At 41.6% G+C, this 23,711-nt stretch overlaps 3 protein-coding genes across 3 annotated transcripts; all 3 read right to left on the bottom strand.

The window, feature by feature from the left end:
• Positions 1–7,708: 7,708 nt before the first annotated feature.
• On the bottom strand, positions 7,709–14,114 carry ube2nb (ubiquitin-conjugating enzyme E2Nb). Its single transcript, XM_053415187.1, has 4 exons — positions 13,971–14,114; positions 12,250–12,496; positions 11,207–11,347; positions 7,709–10,046 (listed from the first exon to the last, which is right to left on the bottom strand). The coding sequence occupies exons 1-4, from the start codon at positions 13,998–14,000 to the stop codon at positions 10,003–10,005; spliced, it is 462 nt and encodes a 153-aa protein (XP_053271162.1). The 5' UTR covers positions 14,001–14,114; the 3' UTR covers positions 7,709–10,002.
• A 987-nt stretch (positions 14,115–15,101) lies between these two features.
• On the bottom strand, positions 15,102–17,608 carry mrpl42 (mitochondrial ribosomal protein L42). Its single transcript, XM_053415188.1, has 5 exons — positions 17,495–17,608; positions 17,022–17,085; positions 16,659–16,743; positions 15,877–16,040; positions 15,102–15,205 (listed from the first exon to the last, which is right to left on the bottom strand). The coding sequence occupies exons 1-5, from the start codon at positions 17,568–17,570 to the stop codon at positions 15,160–15,162; spliced, it is 435 nt and encodes a 144-aa protein (XP_053271163.1). The 5' UTR covers positions 17,571–17,608; the 3' UTR covers positions 15,102–15,159.
• A 594-nt stretch (positions 17,609–18,202) lies between these two features.
• pwp1 (PWP1 homolog, endonuclein) lies at positions 18,203–22,968 on the bottom strand. Its single transcript, XM_053415186.1, has 15 exons — positions 22,763–22,968; positions 22,068–22,126; positions 21,719–21,897; positions 21,499–21,584; positions 21,267–21,363; positions 21,063–21,173; positions 20,803–20,933; positions 20,527–20,594; positions 20,306–20,402; positions 20,150–20,211; positions 19,925–20,036; positions 19,468–19,558; positions 19,097–19,218; positions 18,887–18,992; positions 18,203–18,790 (listed from the first exon to the last, which is right to left on the bottom strand). Exons 1-15 carry the CDS (start codon positions 22,826–22,828, stop codon positions 18,696–18,698), a joined length of 1,482 nt encoding a protein of 493 aa, XP_053271161.1. The 5' UTR covers positions 22,829–22,968; the 3' UTR covers positions 18,203–18,695.
• Positions 22,969–23,711: the final 743 nt, after the last annotated feature.

Raw genomic sequence — 23,711 nt, 5'->3', positions numbered from 1 at the left:
TCGGGTGCACGTGGTTCAAAAAACCATAACAGTAAAAATCCTGTGTGCTACAGAGCTTCACAAAGAGGCCGATTGTACAAAAACATCGTTTCAAGTAGGTGTCACAAAAAAGGAAAACGGGCATGAACAGAAAATGCTCAGTTTGAGAAACCGTCATCAGTTCTGTTGGCACGAAAGCAAAGCCTGGGCCCAGGAAACAATCAGCCATTATGGAGTTCACCGATATGTGATCTGACTTGCAGGAAATTACGTTGGATTAATTATATGAAAATCAATCTTTGAGTAAGTGTAGTTATTTTCCACTGATCAGCGTAGTGTGATCAGAAGGCCTATTTCCTTGTTGAAGTCATTTCCCAAAAGTTACTCAGAGGCCCTGCATAGATACAAGGCGCAGTGTTGTTGTCAAGCAGAAATCGTCCTAAAGATCCTTTAAAGTACTGAGCACCGAGTCACTGACGTCATGAAGCACTTTGTCTTACCTTGTGAACGCCATTTCATAAGAATACTTAAAGGGAATTTCTTGAAATTTGGTGTTAAAATCTAATTGAACGTACGGATGACCTGATCCGACTTTGGTAGTTTGCGGTCGAAGGTTTTGACATTATAACAAATCACCTTTACTTATCTTCAACAGATGTCTGTTTAGAAGAGCAGTAAAAGAACTCCACTGGCCCACCTCTACACATTCTACAACAGGACACTTGCTAAACTAAACAGGTTCAGGTTTTCCATCAGATGGCTCCAGCGTGTACACTGCACCACGACTTGATGTGACCCTAACGCAACCACAGTATTCACACTGCAGTAAAAAAATCCTCCCTGCGCAGACGTTTTCTGTACATCTCAGCAGCTGTCTACAGTCCCCCCCCCCCGAGGTGTGGTGCTGGTTTATGAATGAGCTGTTATGCAAGGAAAAGTGACCTGAATACAGACACACACAGAGCGAGAGGAGGGGGGGGGGAGCAATTCAAAATGTAGTTGAACAGTCCCAGATCGGACAGCGGTGAATGCATCGGGTCACATCAGGTCGTGTTATTATTATCACATAGCCGGTGTGATCACGTTAAAGCCGGGGTTTTATCGAGAGGTTCGAGCTGTGATCACCGTAAGCACCTGATAATAACCGGCACGGATTCCGGGGTCACACGTCTCGTCCCAGCCACACAGCACGGGACAGTAGATCCACTTCAGCTCACATCCCACAGAACAAATCTGTCCTCGCCGAGGGTGAGTCGATCGAGAGAGGGGGAAATAAAACATGACACATTTTGTTCTGTTATGTTTCTGTAGAGGTTGCCCTGTTCGAATCCGGGCTCGGCTGGGGCCTGTGCGTGTGGAGTTCCAGTCCAAAGACGTGCAGAGTGACCCACCTGCACCACTGCACCAGCTCACCTCTGGATACCTGGTCATCTCCCTTCAACTGCCCAATCAGAAGCCTTCATGAGACGTCCCAGCTTCGTGCTGCTTCCATGGTGTTCTACTTCCTGCTGGGGTCAATGCACCAAAGCTTATTCCTCTGTTCATAATAAACTTCATTTCATTCATATTTACTCATTTCATTTTCATATCGGGGCGGTGTGACCTAGGGGGCAGAGTGGTCGTTCTCCAACAAGAAGGTTGCCGGTTCAATCCCCACTCTTCCCCATCCGCATGCCGAAGTGTCCTTGGCAAGATACTGAACCCCTAAATGGCCCCTCATAAATGTTGAGTGTACTAATTGTAAGTCGCTCTGGACCAAAGCGTCAGCCAAATGTATGAATGAATGAATCAGGTCATGGGTTTGCACCTCAGCAACACCTGATCAGGACAAATGTTTGATTTAATCTTAAATCCTCTGTTTCAGAGTTGCTTATAATGCTCCAAGAAATAATCAGATTTGATTGATACAGATCCTGAAAAAGTGTAAATGTGTTAGAAACATTGGACGTTGGGACCCGGTGAGCCATTGATCTGTCACTCTAGTAGGTGTCAATGTTATCTCCACGCGCAAACCCACTCAAGCGTGACTCAGTCAAACAGAGAAGCCATGTCAGACACTGAGTGGTACAACCTCGCTATCAGCTCACTGTGTGACAGGTTATTGATCAGCACTGTCTGCAGCAGCATGACTGACGTAGGTGTGACTCCCTCGGACGTGGTGATTTGTCAGCGTGGAGTCGAGTTTGTTTTGATGCTTGTACCTCCTCAGGCCCGACGCAGAAATCCAATGAATGCAGGCGAGGAGTTAATTATTTACTTTTTAACAGTGCATGGAGAGATGACCACAGTGGGTGTGTGTGTATGTGTGTGTTTTCAACAACTGACGAGATCACTGCTCAGACGCACTTATTTCCAGTATCTGATCAGGGATCTAAACTAAACAACATGGGGATGTCAGGCTTTGTTTGCCTCATCTACCTCAACCGCTCCACGGGGAATCCTCCGTGTTTAATTTGTTGCGTGTCGATCAATCTCGGGCAATCCCAACAAGTGAATGGAGGGAGGAGATGAAAAGATGAGCCGCTTAAACGAGTACAGGCGGAATTCTGAGTGTTTGTAAAGAAAAATTGCCAGGAATTTTTTTTTTTTACAACCAGTTAAAGTACAACAGCCTTTACGGAAAGTGCTGTAAAAATGATACAAGTTATAAACTGCTACTTAAAAGCATAAGGAGATATAGGAGGGACAGCACGGCATAGAGCCCTTGTTTGTAATATACGTGACAGGGTGGACACTTGGGAAACCACCTTTCCCTTACATTCAGGGGCCTCCGCAAACATATAAAGCACACACACACACACACACACGCACACACACACACAAAGATGCCCTGCCATCCATCTAGTTGGTGTTACTGTTAGGGGCCTCGACTGCTTTAAAGATGTTCTCTTGTGACAGTTACACATATAAATAGAGGGAGCAGGGACATAGACGGATGGTCCAGGACAGCATGTTCCCGATGAAAAACTCACAGGAGGAATTCCTCCAACACACACACACACACACACACACACACACACCTCCATGTCATCAGAGGACATTACATTGATTTTCTGGCCTTATCCAGTAACACTAACCTTAAACAAAATCTTCGGTGATGATTTCAATGAATTTAGAGTAATACCTGGATCACGCATCCGCACAAACAAGGAAACAAAGAAACAAACCACAATCACACACACATACACAAACACACACACACACACACAGACACACAGACACACACACACACACACACACACACACACACAGAGTTAGAAATGTACGTGTAGTAAAATGGTTGAGATATATGTGAGGGAGTGAAATATGAAGCACAGCTGCCTCAAGAAGTTAAACACAAACACACTCTGAGCTGCCACCACACAGGAATAGTACAGATATATAGTATATTTGCATTGAAATAAAACTACATTAGTATTACACTGCAGATGTCTTGTGATCCTTCAGACAGAAGGGAAGGATTCCATCTTTTTTTTTTAGGGCTGCTTGACTTGACTTGTTCTCATGCATGAGAGATTAGTAAGGAGGGTTATGTAACATCTGGAGGGTGCAGAGGAGAGGGTATGACCGCAGTACTCCCCCCCCCCAAAAAAAAAACTTCCTCTGCAGTGGGACAGAGAGGAGAAGAGAGGAAGAGAGGAGAAGAGGAGAGAAAAGAGTAGAGATGAACAGATGAGAGAAGAGAAGAGAAGAAACGAGAATAGAAGGAGAGAAAAGAGAAGAGGTGAGCAGATTAGAGAAGAGAAGAGATGAGGTTGAAGGACAGAGGGAAAGGAGATAAGAAGGAATGGATAGACTTAGGAAAAATAATTAAAACAAGAGGAGGGTTGGGGAAACAGTGAAGATGGAAACATAAATAGAAGAAAACATAAACGAAGGAACACACACACACACACACACACACAAACACACAACCTGCTCCCATGGCAACTGTTAGCCATCGATCCACAGACCCGCCCCACACTCCATCGCTGCAGGTCAACACAGGTGTCAGGTTTCAGGTGAACGCTGACGTCGATGACACACGCGGCCTAAAGAGGAAGTCAAGTCGTCACCTGTCACCTGCGAGTCGGCAGAGACGGAGAAGATGTGCCCCGTCAGAGGAGCTATGTTTAGAATGCTGGAGCCCTGGACTGTTATTATGTGCATGTTATTATGTATTAATGACCCTGTGTTCAAATGACATGTGTGAAGTTAGAGATGTTTGTCTCACATCCAGGCCACAAACCACTGAATGATGGCACTTGGGCGGCCCGCTGCTGGTTGCCAGATTTGTTTTTTTGCTATTTGGGCCGTAATCACCATTTACCACATGGGCCAGTTTTATTACACCTTGCTGAGAACACCGCGTGTTTACCAGAAAAGGTCCCACATTTGTTTTGGGACATTTGGGCCACAAGACGACCAGAAGTGCTGCATCACTGCCCGAAGTGGCCCACACCTGTGTTATCTGGGCTAAACAGAGTGAGGAAGCTATCCTTTTAGGACTTTGCCTTGACCTCTATTCATTGTGTACCTAACTTTAACCCTGACCAGTTTCATGTCTAACCATAACCTTATCCTAACCAAAATCATGTTACCTCTAACATTAACCAGGAGCTCAGAAATGAGCCTTTGCCTCATTGGGACCGAGCTTTGGTCCCGAGGAGGTCGACTGTTTTTGTGGACACACACCCTAACCGGAACCTTGACGACTAAATGCCTAACTTAAATACTTAGCCCAACCTAAACCTATTTCGAACCCTAACCCTAAATGCAAGTCTCACACACACACACACACACCACACACACACACACACTCTAGCAAATATTTATTCTTAGACAATGAGACTGTGCTGTTGCTCTCAGCTCAGAGTTGTCTGCTAATAAAGATGATTTCAAGTTAAACACAAATTTATTATCTTCCTCAATTTATTGAGCTTATTTTTTTAGTAGCTTCCCAGGGAATAATGACTGGACTTTGATTGAACAATGATCTGGCATATTTGGGGGACTGTCTAAATGTGTTTGGGATCTGATGCAGCTTATTAAAATGGAAAGGGAGTGCCGGGACTTGGCGGAGGTATGCACTCTACTCTGCATCATTCTGAGTTTGACATGGAAACTGTTGTTCACCAGCACCTCAGGAGCTATTATACATGACACGTTATCCCTTGTTTGTTTAATCTGTGCATCAACTGTTGAGTGGAAACGTGTTGATGCATGTTGGTTTAAATGTGCACAGAGCCGGCGGGGATGACAGCTCAAATTCACGTCCTCTGTGTTTCGGCTTGGAATCCTGACTCCTCAGCAAACTGGAGGTATAGAGCTTTATTGAGACTGGCTGGCTTAATGCATAACACCTGATTCTATCCTGAATGCATCTCAGTGCAAGCATACAGTACAGAATAAGAGTTAATGTGAAGTCTCCAATTAAACTTAGCCCAATCTGCACGTGTTTGGACGTTGGGAGGAAGCTGCAGGAAACCCAGCAGACACTGGGAGAACATGCAAACTTCATACAGCAAAGGATTCAAACCAGGAACCTTCTTGCTGTTAGGAAACAGTGACAACCATTTTCCACCGTGTCACCCTTTGGATACAGTATTCTTTGTTTGTTTGTAGTGTTAAAATAAGAAAATGTAGATTTTGGAGTTGACTGAACAGATAAAACATGGATGCAATTATTTAAAATCATCTTATGGAAGTTGTCAGGGCCTCTCTACTTCTAACATGGTGACCCAGCATTGGGGATTTTGCTGTGCGGAAATGCAATGTATTAATGGGCTTTTATTTTGAAAAAGAACATATGTTCAATAATGTCTTGTGGTTTCACTGTAATCACCCAAAATAAATCTTACTTTAAAGTAACTGTCTCAAGCTTCTGCCTCATATTCTACTCTCCCACGTTACACCATAAAGTCTGGGTGGAGGCAGAGCCCATGTATCTCTGTGTGAACAACCATAATAACAGAGAATGTGCAGATGCTTGCGAGTTCCCAGAAAAACAATTATAACAATAACCAAACCTCAGCTACCAACTTCAACTCTGGAGCAGTGTGTCACGCGTGAGCTCACATTTCTAAATAAAAAAGCCCCAGAGGGAAGCGTGTGAGGTTAGATTCCCCCCCGACCCGAGACTATAAATACCACCTGCACCACAGATCGTCTGAGGATGGACGGAGCAATAACAAAACCCATTCCAGAGATAACGGCCCACCCCCCCCTGGGGACGGGTTAATATTTGTCAGATATCTCAGATAGCGAGTTAGGAATCGCTTCCTGCAATTCCACTCGCAGAATGACCAGCATACCAGCCCGAGTGACTCACTGTTGCCATATAAACTCCAGTTGGGATCGTAAAACATTGTGAAAGCTTTTTGGTTTCTGGTGGAGGGGACAGAGGGGAAACACGGACAGGTGGCTGCTGAGCTGCTGAGCAAGGACACAACTGGGAAGAGGCCGTTTGTAGAGATGGAACAGGAGCCGATCCAGAGGTGGAAGATTAAACGACAGGAATTAAAACGCTGTCAGAGAAGCACCATGAGGTTTTATGAGGTGAGATATTAAGGTTGAAGTATGAAGATGTGTGGTCCAGCTACATTTGAGTGTGGCGCCATCTGGTGACATTATGTGGAGCAGCAGGTGAAAGCAGAACGGGGACTTGGCACAAGTGGAATCAAACATAAAACATTAAGAACAGCTCTGTTTCAGTAGCTGAATACTAATTCATATAGTTGAATATATTCATATTTTAATTTTATGATTGATGTGACCAGTTATGGCCACAGGACTTTTAAATTTTTCATGACATCTGAATTTCAACGATGTAATATAGGCAACATTATTTCCTGGATATGAAAACAATAAAAAATCAATATAGTGCAGGACTGAGGGCTGCAAAGTGAAATTTTTAACCTGAATTTCATATCTAACACATTAAGTTTTCAAAATTGCTCCTCTTGAAAATGGCAGCTCGGAATTTAAAGGTGGATCTCAAATTAAAACATGTCTATATTACCGGCGACCTCTACTCATTGGTGATTGACTTTCAGACTTCGGTATTAATTTGCTCATAAATTTCAAATCCTGCAGCTTATCTTTGCTTCTGTACTTTCACAAGTGAAAATGTCTACCGTGAAATCAGGATCTTTAATATAACAATTCACTTGGACGTCAGTGGCTGTCAGCCCGGAGCCATCGAGCCTCAGAGGTTTCCATTCCAGTGAATCTCTGCAGCAGCTAATTTCACTCATGAAATCACTTTCTCTCAGACTGAAAGCATGAATCAGTGCAGTGATTCACTATTCTATTTCAGTATTCCATTAACCCCAGTGTTTGTGGCATTGGTCTGTGTTACACTTTATGAAAACATTACTTAAGTCAAATGCACAGCAGCCTTCAGTATCCTGTGCATGAGTCACTGCTTTGGAAGTGTCGATGCTTCCCTCACGCGGAGAAGAATGATCCAACTTCCTGCTAAAAACATGTGATGCAGGTTTTTCCCAGTGTCTCGAGGACATTTCACAACTTCCTTCCACCTGTGGTGAGTTTTTACGATCATGCTTTTTACTGAACTCCTCCAAAAACAGATTATATGGGCTGTAATGTTAAATGTACTGAATGACTGATTCCTCAGAGACAAATGTATGAAGTGTGTGAGCTGCACAAATCAAACCCTAGCTGCACATTGTTTCACCTTTATGGGAACACACACTGAACACAACACAAACCAGACGAGTCTCTTACGTACTTACTCAACTCAGTTTATTTACAGAGTATTTGAAGAGCCATGTATGCAAATGTACTGAAATTACCGACAGAACTCTTCTTCTTCTTCTTTACACATGGGGAGCCGATTCACAAGAGTTTGATCTCTCGATACCTTTGATCTAGATGCTTCAAAAATCCAGTGAGTGACTTGTTTTTTTTTTTTCCTTTCTTTCAGATTACTGTCAAGTTCCTCAGTGAAAAACAATAAGTTAACTCGGTTGTGGTCGTTTTTCTTCTTCTTTTAAGCCGTGCTCCATCTTACAGACGTGAGTAAATGCAGCGGTTAGAAACAGTTATTTAATACTTCGGGGGTCGGGACAGGACACAAACAAATCTAAGCCACACCAAAGCCTGCGATATAGTCCGAGAAAGAGCGAGAAAAAGAGAAAACGAAAATAAGTTTTACTACAACGTAACGTTACTGTCCTCCCTCAGATGAGCCATTCAGAAGCAAGATGAGCGTGAAGGGTCTAAAGTTACTGGACGACGAGTCACACCGATCCCTCTAACGCACTAGCACAGTGACCTTTGAAAGGAAAGCTTCAGCGTTTTTCGGAAAGCTGTTAAGTTCGACAATTAATCAACGCAGAATTTGACGCAGGATTTTCCGTTTTCAGGGACTGCGGATTTCTAGCCAATAGGAGATCTGTAACAGAGGACATTTAATGAGGAATATTTGAATATTGTATTTGTGTTATCACTTGTTCTACCACAAAAGTGCCTCCGGAATCGATGGATCTCACTTGCATAATCATCACAGATCGATATAGAAAGAGCAGAAGCAGGTTGAGAGCCGGTTCGGAAAGTCACGGTGAGAAGAAAGGATAAAAAGCCTCAACTATCCCTTTAAAGAAAAGCACCTCAACTCTCGACAAAAAAAAAAAGAAGAAAGCCTGATGTGACTCTGATTCTGGTACATGCCTTCTGTTTCATTACCTCTGGAAATAAAATGGAGACCAGGCAACATAGATAGCATGGACAGACATTTAAAAAAAGAAAGAAAATAAAAACAGCTCTGATTCCTACACTCTTAAAAACAAAAGAAAATTCGGCTTCTGATTAATCTTAAGGCGTGTGGAAGCGATTTGCTCACCCTCCCCAAACCGTCTGACTGGGCTGTAAAGACTGATCATTGAAAGATGCAAAAAAAATATTTTGAATTAAGGAAATATTACATCCACACGTTGATATTTCATTCAGGTGGCTGGACGTGACCGAAAGAACAAACTCTCACATTTGAAACAGGTCAGTTTGGGATTCTTTTGGGCACAATCCTCATCTAATTGGGCTCATGCATCGGATCTCACAATAATCTGTCTTTACTTTCACTTTACTGACAGTGTTTAGATGTGAACAGTGAAGAATCACATCTGTCTGGGCCATAAATTGAAACTAGCCATCGCATAAATGGTTTTAAACGTTTTCCCCTCAGTTGATTAAGTCTCTAATTACAAATCTTACATTTCAGATGAAGTTACAGATTAAATAGGACTGAAAAAAAACATTTGAGGATGTATATTCTTAGTTTAAATTGACTTGATCTCACATTTACTTTGTGTGTGTAGTAAGTTTCACGTGTGTTAAGTGCCCCCATTAGATAACCTACAGTAGCTGCACCACCCATTTAATACGAAAGTGTTGTTATTGTCCGTATGCACAGTCATAAAGGTGTGGAAGTTCAACTAACCTTTTTATGGTTGAGCGTTCCACCTAAAAACTCATTGTGTTCCCTAATAAAAATTTAAAATTAAAGAGTACAGGGAAACGTCATCGTTCTTATTTGACTCACAAGTGGTGGTGTGTGTTGCAGCCGTACTCTTGTGCGTTTGTCGTCATCTCTCACAAAAAGACGGACATATGTGTCGACAAATCAAGTGTGTTAAAAGAAGGGCAGCTTTTAATGTATATTTTGCAAACGTACCAGTATGCGCCCTACTTCAGGACGACATATTGCATGATGATTTTAAGACTGTAGTGGGGAGGGTGCCGTCCTCTGCCCATGCATTTTAAATAGCAACACAGAAAGAAAAGAAAATAATAGTAGACGTACACACATTGAACGCGTCTTCGAGGGGAGAATGAGTCCCCCAGAGGTCTGCAGCAGTGACTCAGTCAATTCTTTTGAGATAGATTTGGACTTATGATCTTGTTTTTTTTTCTTCTTTTCTCGTTTTTTTTGTTGTTGTGTGTGTGTGTGTCCGTTATATTCAAATGTTGACATATTAGGAGTACATTTTGTGGATCACATTCAGTCGCCTCGTCTCTCTTCTTCTATACTTCGCTGGGGCCCGCGTAGAGCCTGGTCCATGTTCGGGCTGCGGGGAGGAGACACAGAGATAAGATGCTTGTAGTGGGTGTGTGTGGGGGGGGAGGAGAAGAAGAGTGATGACGCAGGACTGGAGGAAAAGTGAGTGTTGCAGAGTGATCACAGACATGCACTATCAAACAGCATCCTGACTGAAAGGACCCTGGACTGTTAGCCTGTCACAGATACACCTGTATATTGTCCAACACATGCTGACATATAACCTATATATTTACAGAACATATTGCAGAAACAGTGTCAACACACTACTATGCTGTTGTTTACAATACTCTCTGTATCACGTATAGCAGAGCACATGTCACGGCTGAGCAGCCAGTGGTGGTGTGGAGTTAAGATGCGTCTACGCGATAAGCAAACTACTGTGGTTTAAATGAAAATGCATAAAATAACAGAGAAAGAAAACAACCTCAAGCATCATGAACAATACACCTAGAAGAAGATACACCACGTTTGTTATCTCAGGCGGGAGAGTGGTTTCAATCTGTGTTTGTATGTCTGTCTATTAGAAGGTTTACTCAAAAACTACTGAACCAATTTCCATGAAATGTTGTGGCAGGGTGATGCATGAACCTGAGAACAACCTAATACACTTTCAATAAAATCCTGATGGATTCAGAAATGTTTTTCCACTTTCTTTAACATGGCGAAGATAGGGCATTAGCCTCGGTGGAGGGATTTCTAATGTAAAATAATAAACTATGTCTATCAAGAGTCGTCTACATAACTGAAGTCTATTTAACGGTTACAACTATATCACTATCCTGTTAACTGGACAAACTCTGAATCCTTCAAACCCCTTTCCTCTCGTTTTAAAATGCATCTTTCAATTGAAGACATTGTTATAAAGAACTGTGCTGCTCCAGTATATGAGGGGCATTGTTTCCTGACTAACTATGACACACAGACGGAGAAATGCATCCAGTTTCTCAAGCTCCCTGCCACATTCAGATTACATTAGATCACCAACACAGATACTGAGAGGGTGTTTGTTCTCCACTCAAACCAGAAGAACTGTTATTCAACAAGGCAACACCTAAACTTAAACTGATCTAATGGTTGCAGCCATCTGTCAACGTTTTTCTCAAACTGGAAATCTGCGATGGAGATAATTGCGGCGGATCCTGAGTGATTTAAGGAAGTGCTCCTCACCTGTCTCAATGGCATGGCTTTCGTTTTTCTTCCACTGCTCTGCGACGTCGTTTGCCAGGGGATCATCTGGATTGGGAGCACTTAATAACGCCTGGATAGATAGCAACACTGTACGGATCTGCAGGGCTGGAGACCACTTGTCTGGAGGGAGGAGAAAAGAAAAGCAAGAGAGACATAAATAACGGCTAATGGTTCAAATTTGGATAAACGAGGGAAACTTCAGGGTGACACAGCACTGGTAACAGTGGGGAAGGACACTTATGCAACCACACGATGCCAGTCACACACAGACAGAACCAACCAGGACTGCAAATGCTCTGAGATCCTCGTTTTCTTAAAGCTAAATAATAAGAATAATGGAAAACAACTCTGGCTCCGTTAAATCTAATGAATCAAAATTGAGACAGTAACAAACCTTAAGTGCAGATTAGGCTGCAGCAATGTTCAATATCTTAAAGCGAGTCTGGCAACCTCTCCCTGGTTGTTTGCTGCTGCTGCTCTCACCAAACAAATATATTACCTTGAGTTTGTAATTTAATGGTTGTAATCACATCTGCTTCCAGACGTTTTGTCCCAGCGGAGTGCTCTCTGCAAATAAAACTGTTTGCTTTTCATTCATCCCCCCAGTATGACATGGATCTGATCCCATAAGCTGGCTGCCACATTAACAATCTGTTGTTCTACACTTTAAACCGCTGGTGTGTACTAGTGGGCTAATTTGGAGTTTCCTAAAAGAAAGTGACATAATGACAAATATACGAGGGGACACCCAGGATGATCTGGGTTGGTAGTTGTTTGCTAACACATTAGGAATAACAGCTTGACAGCCTTTGTATGTTGTACATGTATAAAAACAGTGATTCTTTCGTCCCTTACTGGTCACAAATTGCTTAATGGGCATTTAACTGTTTAAGAAAGAAAAAAGCACCCAACCATAGTGCTGCTGTATGTTGTGAATGTGGTTGCATGCTGAGGCAACGAGATAAACACATTTATTTGCAAGTATTCTCGTTCAGTTGTGTCTTCCTGTTGTGTTTGCTTACCTTTCAAAATGTCTAAACATATTCTTCCCAGTTTGTCGACGTTGGGGTGGTAGATTTTGGTCATGAATCGCACTTTGGGAGCCGCCATGGGATACTCCTCTGGAAGAAATAGTTCAAGTTTAAATGTGCCCCCTTCAAACGGAGAGTCTTGGGGCCCCGCGATGACCACGTGGAAGTAGCGAGCGTTCCCTTCGTCGGGCGTGGCCGTTATCCCTGGAACGGGCTCCGCCATCAACCGCTGCGTCTCCTGGGGTCAGAGCGAGAAACACACAATGTTGTTGTTGTTGACGTATTTCAGAAAGAACTGCGGAGGTGTCAGCAGACAACAGATCAAGGATGTGCCGGATGAAAATATGTATATGTATGTTATTTGTAGGGTAGTGTACTATTTGTAGAGAAGTGACACAGGTTGATTGCTTAAGCATGTATACTGTATTTGTACATTAGTATAAGGAGATATTGAAATAGGTGTATACATACATGTGTATATAGGCAAGTATGGTACAAGAAAAGATATAAAATAACTTCCCACTACGTTGAACTGATAATTTCTTAAATAAGATATATAATTAAGGAGTGCTTTTCACAACTCATGTCTATATTTACCTGCCAAATATACTTAAAACACACAACTAGACATGAAAAAAGTGATTTAAGTATTATTGATTAAAAATGACTACATTTATTATTAAATAATCATAACAGATGTCCAAAAAGGTACAACTATTGTCTTATCGATTGAGCAATGCACAGTTTTAGCTGCAAATCAGCATTTAATCCATTTTCAATACGATATTTGGGTTTAAAGAGGATTAGAGTCGAGGTATTTCCTCGTAAAACCCTGAGGTTTGCTGCAAATCAACAAACCACAGTGAGGCAAGCAGGGGAGAAGTGAAAATAAGGAAGTGGGACATCTTTTCATATTTTGTTTAGCAATTTCATAAAGCAGGTGCATCTGCAGTCACCATGAAGGGAACTGGTTGGATCTCGTTGTAAATACGATTGCCCTCGGTCTTGTGGCCGGGACACAAACTGCGGGTTTCCACCGTGTCAGCGTTAATTCTCAAGCTGTTTATCGGAGGAAGGAAATAACCTGAGGAGAAATTGCTGCTGGATGTGGCGGAAAAAAAGGATCGCGCCCACCGCCGGGGCCTGGTCCTGCGAGGGGGAGGCTCGGGGAGGTGGAGGGAGGAGACCGCAGCTCCACCGGCCCCAGCATCACACCCCCCTAAGTCCGGTTAAACACAGTGAACGCTCGCAGGAGCGTGATAGCTCGGTCCCGGGGCGGTTGGATGACCGGAACCTGCGAAGGGCAGCGCTCCATCTCAGCGCCGGACATGTGTACCAGTCAGCTCGGCTACAGCTTTTAGCCTAGCTTACCTAGCCAGTCCATTCATATGGCGATTTGACATCATGTGTTGATTCGCGCTGCAGATTAGCAGCCCGGTGCTAATGCGGCCACGATACAAACACCGAGCTACCGGAGCCATTAAACCCCCGCGACGAGCAGAAGGGAGCGAACGGAAGTGACAAACAAAACACTTGCAGATCACCGATGCTAGCTCGACACCTAGCTAGAGACGAGCTAACGGTGCTAGCCGCGCTAACGTCAGGCTGGAGACGCGGAGACACAGCGTCCGCGATCGGGACTAAAATGATCTTCACGACACAAACACGCGGGCTCGTTAACCTGTGAACACAACGTCCGGTGGAACATGTACCTTTATAATCCTACGAGGCAAACCGGCCATCTTGTGTTAGCTATTGTATTTTTAGCCGTGGACTCTCCTTCTCTTCGGGTCGGACTGACTGAGCTGCCGGGGCGGGGACAGATCACTCGCTCTTCCGGTGGCTGCTCATAGCGAGAGGTTGCTGCTGCCTGTGTATTAAATATCAACTGAATGTGTCAAAGCCATACCACTACAGTGTTGTGCACGTTCACACCTCATGAACTAGTTAAAAGTTCAGTTCATACAAGTAAACATGAATAGTTCACGTTCATAGTTCACCAGTCAATATCTGAACTAGTTCATAGTTCATTTAATTTAATAGTTTTAAGGTGGAAAGTTAAATATAAAATTAAATATAAAAAATTGAATTAAATAAAAAAATAAAAAATGCGCGTGCACATCCTGCGCAGAAGCCGCACATGCTGCGCAGTAGGCGCAAGCGATGGACTAAATGTTGTAGCTGTGGTTTTAAATAAGTCTTGTGTATTCTCCACAGGCTAATTTGGTGAATATCAACCTTCAGGACTTTAGTGGAAAGACCTTGTTTTTAGTAATTTTTTCATTCTTAAATCTATCTATACCCGTCTGCATCTTGTTATGTACGTGACTTTGAAAACTTCGCCAACACACATCAACCGTTCTCCATTTGTTCCTGCAGATGCTGGAAGTATCTTGGTTGTTGTTGCGTTGCAGAAATGCAGGAGCATAAAAGGCTAATTCCTCTCAGTCTCTCTTAAGAGTAAATCAACAAGTAGGATGCATTTACTGCATGATCAATTATTAATGGTGCATTTAATTCAAGTCCACCGCTGGTGTTTAATAGTTTAACTGCTCTGCCATTCCTGTTGAGGGTTTAATTTCTGCTGCAGGGACAGTATAGATAAAAAAAAAAAAATAGCAACAATGTAATGGGGTCAGAGCAGATTGGTTGGAATAAAATTATTATGGTCCAACTCCATTAGATTTAGAATTAAAATTACAGGAGACAATATAGAAGACTCTAAAATCTAGATCAGCAAAGTGATCAAACCAAACTAAAGAGAATAAAGTATCACTTTAAACTCATATACAGTAATTGTTTCATTTACAGCAGCACTGACTCACAGACCCGTGACACCCAAGTCAATATTTAACAGTTTATTATACATCAACGTGACAACAACTCAAACAAACATTTCAACTATCTGTCCTTGGGAGGATTCTTCTTCATGCGTCTTGTGTGGTACCTGCAAACAAGGAAACAGAGGGAAATGAGTTTGGACCCGTATCCACAGAGGGACGTCTGACAGGGTGACCGTTTTCTGCAGGCTCTCCCACTCTGACTCATAACGACAATAAAAAGCACAAAGGTTATTGCACATGTAAATAATGGAGCTGATAAGCAAACTGCGCAAGTCAATAAGTAAAAATGAGGATGAGAGACTCACTCCTATTTAAGTTTAGATTTGAGAAAATGTATCCTGACCTCTCATTTACTAGTCATGTGTCAGTTATACCAACATTTAAAGCCAGGTAGGTTCATTTTCTTCCTCATTCTTTTATCGGTCATGCTGATTTGATCATATAAGAAACTCATGGATCTGAAAATGTAAGATCCTAATTTAGGTGGTCTGACCAAGTTGGAACTTTTTGGGGGAGGCTCTGTGACTTATACTGATCATATCTCCCTTAATATTCAGTAGGTCACCTTTCCAGCTCCATATTCGTCTATGTATGCTAGCTATTTATATTCAATTTCAACTAATAGATCCATCTTAAGTAAATCTTACACACGTTTCCCGCTGTAAATGCAAATACATACATTTATATGAAAAAGGGTCCAGAAGAATCCCTGTACTAGAGAGGACCCATACAACAACAGCGGTGTCACAGGGCTCTGAGTAATTTGTGTACTTACTGTCCTACTGGATACCACCGGTGTTTAGTGGTGAAGAACATCTTGCTCAGCTCCTCGATAGTCGGCCCCTTCTTGTCATTCAGCACCTCCTTGCTGAGTCGAGCCTTCAGGACCTGGTCGTGGGTCTCAACCGGGTTGGTTATAGGGTCGGGTCGTTCCACAGGCTGCAAAGATTTAGCATCGTCAGCTAGTTTTCCTTACAAATATCTTAAATCTATCTTCATTTCCAACAATCGTGTAACATTTTTCATCCAATCTTCTTGTGCTGCCTATTTACATTGATCCATTTCTACTTGAGATACATCTGTGACAGCAGAGTGCAGACACGTGGACACTGTTTCAGAGACGTGTTGCTGTTGTGGTGTTTTTTTTTATATTTAACTGCAGTTTGAGAAGTGAGTCAATGTTTAGTGGAAGCTCAGGTGTGAGCGTGGGTAGCTGACGTCATTGTGGTCTCACGGTTCCACCTTGTGGACAATTTAGTCACCCCAGGTCTCCTGCTGGTCATTTAACCTTTATAATTAGCAGGTTGTTCTCCCTCTTTTTAGAGACCTCACAAAACCTCATGCATGTAATCTTGTCTGAAATTCAAACATTTGCCTGCACACCCTTTAACTTGAATTTCTGGGTGATTTGAACGAGAATTATGGAAGCAAAGTAGAAAAGAGAATTCAATGAGCTAATCTCTAACTTTTACAGAGGAAGAGTTTTAGGAGTCTTAAAACAAAGATTTATTAGTTATCAGACAGAACACTGAAATATTAGATAGAAAACACTCTTACTAGTGTAAATTCATAAGGAACGTCGACGGTGGGGTGGTAGCACACAAAGGTTTTCCCATCTGAAGTCACGCCGATGTCCACGTTACTAAATCCAAGAGATTGGAGAGTTATTACTCAGATCACAGTTATACCTTTATCAATTAAACACATGATACACTTGGATTATAAAACACTACAGTACAACAGTGTATGTAAAAAATCGTCTTAACAATATGTAGCCTCGAAAGAGCTCTGACAACTTAAAAATGCTAAAATAAAAACTTCATTTCTGTTTGTTTAGCGGGTTAACAAGTGTTAAATAATGTTCTTCTTCGTTACAACTGTCCCATTTAACTTATATTTAAATTACAAAGATTCAAGTACCAGTTTGGGCCTTGAGCTGAAGGATCACTGGTACTGGAATTGTGTCGAACTGGCACCAAACATCCTGCAACACAGATTTAACAAATATATCAGAATAAATGAGGGAAATTTACACATTTCAACAACTTGGCAAGAAATTCAGCAGAATTTTTGAAAGAACAATTCACAAATCACATTTCATGTTATTTATATGTTATTATAGATAAAGAACTGACATGTAAAGCCAATAAGTTCTGACGCCTGCCAACAAGGCAACAACGTTAAAATACTATCTAATACTACATACTGTAGTACAATACTTAATTTATAAAATATACTGAACATATCTTTAAACGTGTTGTCCTACTGATGATAATCTCAAGGTTAGCTCCTGTTAGCTTGTGCTGCCTTCACGGTCACAAACATTAAACTCAGTCAAAACAACAGTACGTGCGATGTTATTAACTTGTTAAATCTACATGAATAAAACTCACTCTGCACATGTGGCAGTGTTGTTCCTGAAGTGAACCGCGTTAAGAGACGGTTCAGTTTACACAGAGGAGCCGCCATGCTCAAATCTTAATGTGTCCGTCCCTGAAATGGGTCCGTGTTTGTAGTAAGAATCAATCACAATAGTTCCACTTTACGCGAGACCATCACAGAGAAAATTAAACAGACACCGTTAATTCTACTTTTCCATTAAATAAACTAATGGTCTGCTTTACAGTTTTATACATTTAATACACTATACACCAATGTACTATTTACCTAAAACATACTATTATACTGATGGTATAATGGGAAAGTACTATTATACTGATAATATGAGATCCAGGTGCGGTATATTCTATAGAGAAATATATGCAAATTGCTTGGTTTTATGATTTTCATTAAGCTAAAATATGTCAGTAAATCTAGTTCTATGCTGCTCAAAAACACAAAACACATTTATTGTGGGTTTCAAACACCAAACTGGATGAAATCACTTTAAAGACACTGTACTGTTCAGATTCCCTTGCAGGTTACCCACTGTATATTGTTAGAATCTTTATAAATCAAGACTCCAAGACCACAAACTAAAACAAATATGCACCGGCTGCAAATCAGGTTAATCCATGTGACCCCATGACAGGATTATGTTCCTGTTACTCCACAGGGAGGTGGATAATACCTGGAGAAGACAGTACTGGAGTAACATGAGGTTTATACATTTAAAACTGTATTTATTGATGACGCAGTTTTTTGAACAGTCCATGTTTGTGCACAGATCTTTGTACACTAGCTTCTATCAATATTTCATTTTCATTTGTATTAGGATGATCATACATGTGGGATAATAGAAGTTATAACCCAGTTTCTTGTATACTTTGTGAAAACTTATAATATTATTTGTACATCCGTACAAGTCAAGGCAAACTGTCGGGAAATCAAATAAACAATTCAAAGAGAAATACAAATATCTGAATCCTTGCTCGCAAATTTTGCTGGAAACATTCACCTGTATGAATACAAGAACATTTCATCTGAACAAATTTCAAAGTCTTTTGACAGTTTTGGCCCCAGTTTCACTCTGGCCAAGTGTTTCAGCTTCAGTTGATCCTTTTCCTGCAGCACTACGAGGAACACAGCGACAAGCGGGGCAGCTTGGTGACTTTCCAGGGAAGCTCATGTTTATTCGTGTTTGCAGGCAGCAGCCTAGGAGACGTCCATCTCTGCTGCGGCTGCGCTAGTGGAGGCCTGACTTCCTGTGTTCAGCACCAAGCGCTCTCGAGTACCAAACACCTCAGCCACTAGAGGAAAAAGTGAAAATGTATGAATTAAGCAACAACGTTTTTATCGTAGTTCAATGCACAGAATAAATTGAAAATGTTAAGAGACAACAGTACCTGCTGCAACGTCACTGATATTCCAAACCCTCAAGCCATCCCTCTGTCCTCCAAAAGCATAGACGAACGGCTCATCAGGGCAACACGATGCACAGAACAGCACTCCCTGTTCACAGGTGAGGAAGATCAGCATTATGACACCTTTAACTAACATTACCATACCTCCAAAACAGAGAGAGACAGAGATCTTCACGCTGTATAAGGTTTTACCATTTTCATGTCCCGTGTATGCACCAGATTGGGTTTGTTTCCCAAAATGTCCCAAACTTTAACGTGTTTGTCGGCCGACGATGTGACCAGACATCCTTTAATCTGGCTGCTGAGGTCCAACCCTGCAGAAATGTTGAGATGTTTCGATCATATTTTCATTGTACAGTCAATGTAGGTTCACCATCAATAAATCTGTTAGACTGTCCAATCAGCACTGCTCAACTTAGACTTAAGCCCCTGTGGTGACTCAGCACTGTGCAAAAGCATTTGTGATATCACATTTACGAAACACTGCATTGATGCAAGAACTGGAAATTCAGAAACAAGGTTTTGATAATAAACACATTTGGCACTTTGATCATCTCACACACCTGACACCTCCTCATCATGAGCCTTCAGTGTGAACACAGGTTTATCGGAGCGTGCGTCCAGACAGTAGACGAAGCCGTCTTCTGTGCTCGCCTGAAACACAAACACAGTTAACATTTGACCACTGAGCTTCTCAGAAGTAAACCAGACAAAAATAAGTAGAAACAGGTTGTGTGGACCAAGGACCAGTGAGGCACCAGCTTGGTTTATAAATGCAAGTTGTGGCATAATTACTATTTACAACCAATAGTTGCGTCCAACCTGAAGCTTGTTGTTACTGTGGTTTTGCTTTTGAATGATTATTACTATTAATCAGACCTGCCTTCAAAATGTATGAATGAATATTAGGGTTTAAACAATTGATTTATTCTATTCAAGTCGGAGAGGAAACTTGAGAATCCTCAATGTCTTAAAAGGTTTGTTTTCTTTCGAATCCAGCAGGAGGATTTGAGCCCCTACCAGGAAGTTGCAGGGTGAGAAGTGGTTCCAGACCACACGCTCCACTTGACCACTAAACCGCCAGGATCGATAGCTGGTGTCTGGACTGCGGCAGTCGTACAGGACCACAGTCCTGAAGAGAGAAAATGTTTTAGTGTTGAATCTTGAAACAACTGTGGATGTAAAACTTTGTGTACAATATTTATCTCATTCACTAAAATACAGACGACACGAGATGACACTTACTTGTCATATGATCCTGCTATCAGAGTCTGGGGCTCGAACGGGTGGAACGATATCGTCTGAACCTGGAGGACAAAACATTTTGTTTTGTAGAAGCTGCAGATTCTGAGGCTGCAGGTCCCAATAACATTAGCAGTGTTCCTTTTGAAAATGAAATACCTTATCCGTCTGTTTGCGCAGAGTTGTGGCTGGTTTGCCATGAGACAGATCCCACAAGATAACAGTGTTGTCTGCTGATCCACTGGCCAACACAGTCCTGAGTAAGAGACAGGGTTTTAGTTTGAATGATTACAATGAATTTGAGTGTGCAGAGGATTTTACATTTTCCAGGTTGGAAAGAAAACACATCAGTGAATGTTCCCAGCCCTCGGAGAACTGACCTGGTCAGTTTGTTCCAGGATAAATCCAGGACGGCGTCTGTGTGTCCCTCCGTTGTCTCTGCTGCGCCCTGTGAAAACAAGTTCATTTTGAGAATCAATTTTAACTTAAAGAAAATATATTAAAAATCCTGAAAAAACATTTGACATGTATACTTAAAATCAAGTGATATCCTTGGAATGTTTCTTGACAATTTTGAATATTCAGACTACACCCAGGTCACTCTCTCGTGATACAGATGCTGGTGTATCATTCAGAGACACTGAACAGGTTCGTACCTTCTTGCTCTTCTTTTTCTTCTTTGAAGCTTTCTTGCTCCCCAGAGAGAAAACTGGCTCCAAACAATCCACAACATCCAGGTCCCACACGTCTATCTGAGAGGTCATGTTGCCCACAGCGGCGTAGTTTCCTACAGGAAGGACACACAGCACAGAGTTATTTTTAAATGTTGATTTAATCAGGAAATCTCTTAAGGTGCATTAAATCTTTTGACAGAGAAATCCATCCAAAGATTAAAACCTGTCTAGGCTGTGCTTACCTGTTCCTTCTCCAGGGGTTGGGTCAAAGTTGAGCCACTCCACACACAGTGGATAAGCTGGCAGCAGGATATCATGATGCACATACAGAGATTCCTCCTCCGAGTTATAAACTGTAAAATAAGACACCAACTGTTAAACACATATTTCGAAGAATCCGATATTTTCTTGTGCCACTCTGTCATATCCCAGATGAAGATATTTACTGTGGATCTCCAGGTTGCAGCAGTCCTTCTCGGCTCTGCCTGACAGGATGAGATTGTCGTTGGGCTTGATTTGGAAATCTTCTCGCTCGTACTGGTCCTAGAGGGAAGAAGGAGAAACACCAATAAGCAAGATGAATCCAAACCACTCCTACAGTATAACAACTGGTTTTCTTTAAGACCCCTTTTCATAAGTTAATGAATCATTATGGATGGAAGCACTGCAGGAACTCACTGTATCTTTAATGGTGATGTAAGGATCCTCGTCATTACAGCTGAACACTGTGAGTCCAGCCAGACTGTCGCCAAGATTAGCCGTCGCTAAATTAAAGAGGGACAAACAGGAGATGCCAGGTCAGACACAAATTAAGTGGTAAAAGACAATAAGAAGAAATGAGCTAGGGCAGCAAAAAGCAGTAATACATATATATATGGTACACAAACCCCCGACTCACCTGAATCTTCTTCATCGTATCTATCCAGGCCGTACTCCGCCAGATCATCATCTTCCTCTCTTCCGTCTTCCTTCTCGTGCTTTGGAACTTCAGCAGCTTCGGCCGCGATCTCATCAGCACTCGGCTCTGGAGGCAAACCTTCATCATCATCATCCTCCTCTTCCTCCGCTGCTAGATCCCTGAATAACAGGAGTAGAACAAAAACAACTTCACATCAGTTTCTGTTGTACTGACTCATTTTATATCATTGTTGCAACTCTACTTTAATTTTCATTGCCAGCGTTTCAGCTCCTGACATTTAAATACATATCCACAAACTGAGGTGATGAGTGTTTTCAGCCCAACATACCCCAAGTCCTGTTTGGCTTCATTGATGATGCGCTCCAGCTCCTCTTTACTCAACTCAACCTGAGAAGAAGTCAAATGAAAGTTGCTCAAACATGAAGTTTTCATTGCATTTTGTTTTTTTTTAGATAAATCGTATTGTACACATTTATAACTATGAGTTTTAGACAAGGGAGCAGAGGAAAGGTTTAATTTGGACTTCATTGGAAATACCTCAGTCTACTATGGAACGTGTTGCTGTAAAACATTATCTGTATCAATAACTTGTGACCTTTCTTCACTAACTGATCCAATAAAAGTCGTATTTAAATTCAGTTTAACAGTTCTGAATACAGTCATTTGAAACATGTCATCCACACAACCAAGGGAAGTTACGATTATGGAATTAAAGATGAGCACTGTCAGAAAAAGACACGTTGCACTTATTGTTAATAACTTTATAAAATGACTCCAGTAGCTTAACAACGAGATGTTTATAATTCGTCTGAACAACATGTCTCTGGTCATTTGTGTCACTTTCACAGTTTTACCTCTGTTTCTGTGTATCTGACATTAAAACTACAATTGTTCTAGAGTCCAACACGAAGCGGAAGTCATTTTAGTTTGTGTTTTGTTTTCTCAAATGACTAAAACAACAGCGAAGCTGCCATGTTGACACATTAGCCTGTAGCTAACGTTAGCTCGTCGCTAGCTACTCACTTTGTCCGGATTTTCCTTGGACACGCCTCTCTTCACCCAGCCGACACACGTGATCTGAGAACTCATCGTGAACAAACTCAGTTTTATTATCACACGAACACAAGAAAGTGTCTGAAGCGGATCCTTGAAACTGCTTCAACTCAGACACGCACACAGTGGGCGGACATGTGAGTGTGAACGGACCCCGTGTCGTGTTTCTATGACGTCCTGACGGCATCCAAACACGTGCCTGAGCAAAAGTAAACAAGCAACATACAGGAAAATGTATGATGTATGAAAGAGTAACAGATTAAACCATTAAGAATTATTAAAGTGTAATCAAAATATTGATTAGGAAAGTAAAATCCATTATAAAAGTGTGAGGTTACAGTACAATGATTAAAACAATAAATAATTAATCAAAAAACTTTACATAAACATGCATCTATAGGTGAATGAAGAAACTCACTGTATGACATTAATTAACTATACAATAAAACCAGGAAGTGCTGTCAGGTTTGTCCAGGTGAGTTCTAGGATCAGGAGCATGAAGATGATGATGTCCTCCTCACCAACATGTGACTCGTTGGCAAACTGAACATCTGGGCTCACACAGGACAGATTGAACCTGCTAAAATAAACTATAATGTAATAAAAGATGCAAGAACTTGCTTCCTTTTTTGTAATTTAAAATACAAATTGTGCCAAAGACCATTTGACTCTTACTAATTATATATATCGACCTTTCATTCAGGAATTTGTTATTTTATTAAGGTTGAGCGAGATTTTCTGTTTATATCCATATTTACAACAATTACATAAACAAATTCCATTAGTAGATATCAGGCTGACCTCACTGTAGTGTCACCAGAATATAGAACACATATTTTTCTGAGCATCATTCTAAACTGAGAAAAGAAACACTAATGTTGTCTCGTTGTTGTTCTCGGCTCCTGAAGTGAAAATAAAC

Source organism: Pleuronectes platessa, chromosome 22 (genome assembly GCF_947347685.1).
Source record: "Pleuronectes platessa chromosome 22, fPlePla1.1, whole genome shotgun sequence".
NCBI classification, from domain to species: Eukaryota; Metazoa; Chordata; class Actinopteri; order Pleuronectiformes; family Pleuronectidae; genus Pleuronectes; species Pleuronectes platessa.
This window is presented reverse-complemented; position numbering and strand designations above follow the sequence as displayed.